This window comes from Hevea brasiliensis, chromosome 6, assembly GCF_030052815.1.
Source record: "Hevea brasiliensis isolate MT/VB/25A 57/8 chromosome 6, ASM3005281v1, whole genome shotgun sequence".
Taxonomy (NCBI): domain Eukaryota; kingdom Viridiplantae; phylum Streptophyta; class Magnoliopsida; order Malpighiales; family Euphorbiaceae; genus Hevea; species Hevea brasiliensis.
In genome coordinates, this window is record NC_079498.1 from 84,185,049 (window position 1) to 84,188,248 (window position 3,200).

Below are 3,200 nucleotides of genomic sequence, written 5' to 3' on the forward strand. Positions count from 1 at the left end.
ATTGTCCCCACAATAACATTTTAGGATTTAATTCCAGAGGTCCAAGTCTCAATAATATTTTAACATCTCTAATCTTAACATTTAAGTTTAAGATTACATTTGATTTTCTAATATGGTTTTAAAGCAAACTCTAAACTCTCCATTATGCACATTCACATTGCCTCATTTCTGTCATATATTCCCCCGTTTCACGCCATATTTCAAATTTGTAACATGTTTCCGCCACATCAACACCTGAGTTTTAAGGTTGGATTTGGTTTTCTAACATACTCACTATAGGAAAATTAGTTCATTAAGGTCATCAACATGATAGTTTTTTTTTTCCAAGGTTCTCTCTATGTGGATAAGGTCCCTGGTAGTTGTAATACTAATCAGTACTCAACCACACATAAGTTGGTTTAAAAGAAAGCTTAGCCCTCACCAAACCAGTAAATTTTTGTTCAATATATTAACATGGTGGTCTATCATAAAATTTATACAAATCTACCTATTAAATATCTAAATTCCATATATTTATTGTTGTATCTAAAGTCTTAAAAATAAGAATTTTATAAAACAATAAACTTTTAATTTAATTATGGTAAAAGCTTGTTTAAGACCCATGATTAATGGGTGAAATAACATACAAGCCGAGGCCCACCAGCCCACCATTTGAAGGTCCCCTAATATGAATGCTATGGAAATCAATCATCATCACATAACCATATATAGTGCCTTAAAAAAACGTCAAAAGAAAAGCTCGTACGCATTATACTCTAGATAGCAATTGGCATGGAGAAAGAGAACAAAGCTGCCCTTCTTTTTTTTCTTTTCTATATATATATATATATATATATATATATATATATATATAATCCCTTGTACAGAATTCCAGGTGCTAAAAAATACAATTTTAATTAATATCCCAAGTTAAATAAACTTTTTTTTTCATCTTTACTAAAGTGGTAGTTACACAAAAAAAAAAAAAAGACTTTTCTTTTCTGCCGTTTTCCTTTAATCCCAAAGTCCATTCAAAACCACCTTTTACCATAACACCATTATTTGGAAATATGGTTGGTACCTAACCCAAAATCATCAGACCAAAAAAGCAACCAAACAAAGCCTAAAACTCCTTTTTCCCTAACTTTTTTTTTTCTTTCTTTGCTTTTTTTTTTTTTTTTTTTTTTTCATGTTCTCTTTCATAGAGCGACCTCAGTCTGCAAAGTGGTGGCATTGAACCCGACCTGTGGTTGCTGTGACGGTTGCTGAAGCTCAACGTCCCACCTTGCCTTGGCTATAACTCCATCACGCACAGGCTCGTACTCCTAATCAGAAAACAAAACACAACACAACAGAAAAGAAAAGAAAAGAAAAGAACAGTGTCATCATTTACAAGCAAACAGTACATAAAAGAAAATAGAAAAGAAAACACACCAACATAGCATACTGAGAAAGATTCTTTCTTCAAACATCAGATTCTCTTTTCCATATTTGCGCACAAATTATCAAGTATTATTTGAGACCTAAACAGAAACAACAGAAACAAAAGCAAAATACCTCAAGCTTTTGAACAAGTTCTTTGGCATTTGGTGCATAGACAAAGATGTTGCGCTGGGAGGGTTTGATGAACCCATCATCTACAGCCTTGTCAATGAAAGTCAGAAGATTGTTGTAGTAACCATCAACATTAAGTAGACCCACCTGCGTTTTTGTTTTATTATTTTTGTTTTCGAAAATTAATCAAAGTTATGGATTGAATTTGAAACACAAAAACAACCCATATAAGGTTTTTGAGAAGGGTATTAACGGATGCATATGCTTACAGGCTTGTCATGGATACCAAGCTGAGCCCAAGTGATCACTTCCAACAACTCCTCTAAAGTTCCATACCCACCTGGAAAGAGACCAAAGTTATTTGAGAGGCTATGACAAAAACACCATTGATTACCAAAGGAACACAAAGGGACTTAAAGGTATATGGGTTTGTAGATATTTCTAATATTTGAGAAAAAGAGAGAAATGGGACCTGGTAGGGCTATAAAACAATCAGAATGGCGGGCCATTTCTGCTTTTCTTTGGTGCATGTCAGCCACTGGCTTTACCTCTCCAACCGTTTCTCCAGTGATCTGGGTCTCCACATTATGCACATTACAATCTTTAGAAATAACGAATTATAAAATGTAACTGTGTTATTTAGCAAGAACCCAACAAAAAAACAATCTCCTTAAAACTATTTTATAACTGCCCAGTACTGCCTACAAATAAGAAGAAACATGAATGAGACTATGCACCTCTTTACTCATAAGAGTTCTGGGTATGATCCTGCAAACACAAAACCCATCCAAAATTAGGCCATTTGAGACCAACAAGAAGAAGAAACAGAAGAACCCATATATGGTGTAGTGATTATTTATACCCAAGAACATTGCCTCCACCCTGATGAACAGCTTGTGAAACTAATCCCATAAGCCCAATACTACCCCCTCCGTACACAAGGTCCAATCTTCTTTCCACCTTCAAACAAAAAATAAAAGATGAAGAACTATTGCAGATATCACAGAAAATGAAAACGAAGAACAAGGCGCAGAAAGAAAGGCATAGACTTTGTACCAGCTCTTGGGCAAGTTCAATGGCAGCATCTCTGTAACAATCTCTCTTCCCAGTACTACTGCCACAAAACACACAAACCCTCTTGAATCTTGATTTCACCATTTTCTTCTCCAGTTCCATTCTCTCCATAGCCTTCCAAACAATCACCCGAGAACGAGCCTTTGGTTTGGGGGGGTGGGGGCCGTTGGTGCGCGTGTACAAGTACGATGGAAAATAGAGTCCCAGTATATATAGAGGGAATTTTAAAGGCTAAAGAAATTGAGGGCACCGCACAAGAGCAGAGACGAGGTAAAGACAAAAAGGCCAAAGAGACAAGTTGAATAGACAGTCTGTACCCTGTACAGCCACCCATGGCTTACACTTGGCACCATATGATGCTTGAATCATCAAGGTTTCATGTACTTCCCTGTAGCTTTAGCCATTATCTAGTTCTCTCACACGCACTCTCTCTCTTCTATGCGCCAATTTTAATGCAAAACAATCATAATTTGATGGCTTAGTCTCACGGTTCGGATTCAATTCGGATAAAATTCGGTCATTTTTTATTCATTGAAATATTAAATTAATTAATTTCGCAGTCAATTTGATACTTTAGCTTCATAAATTTAGTC

At 35.7% G+C, this 3,200-nt stretch overlaps 1 protein-coding gene across 1 annotated transcript; it reads right to left on the reverse strand.

Moving 5' to 3' along the window:
* Positions 1-875: 875 nt before the first annotated feature.
* LOC110660569 (cytokinin riboside 5'-monophosphate phosphoribohydrolase LOG5) lies at positions 876-2,853 on the reverse strand. The gene is made up of 7 exons (XM_021818914.2): positions 2,590-2,853; positions 2,396-2,493; positions 2,271-2,301; positions 2,006-2,105; positions 1,803-1,873; positions 1,537-1,680; positions 876-1,304 (listed from the first exon to the last, which is right to left on the reverse strand). The coding sequence occupies exons 1-7, from the start codon at positions 2,716-2,718 to the stop codon at positions 1,179-1,181; spliced, it is 699 nt and encodes a 232-aa protein (XP_021674606.1). The 5' UTR covers positions 2,719-2,853; the 3' UTR covers positions 876-1,178.
* Positions 2,854-3,200: the final 347 nt, after the last annotated feature.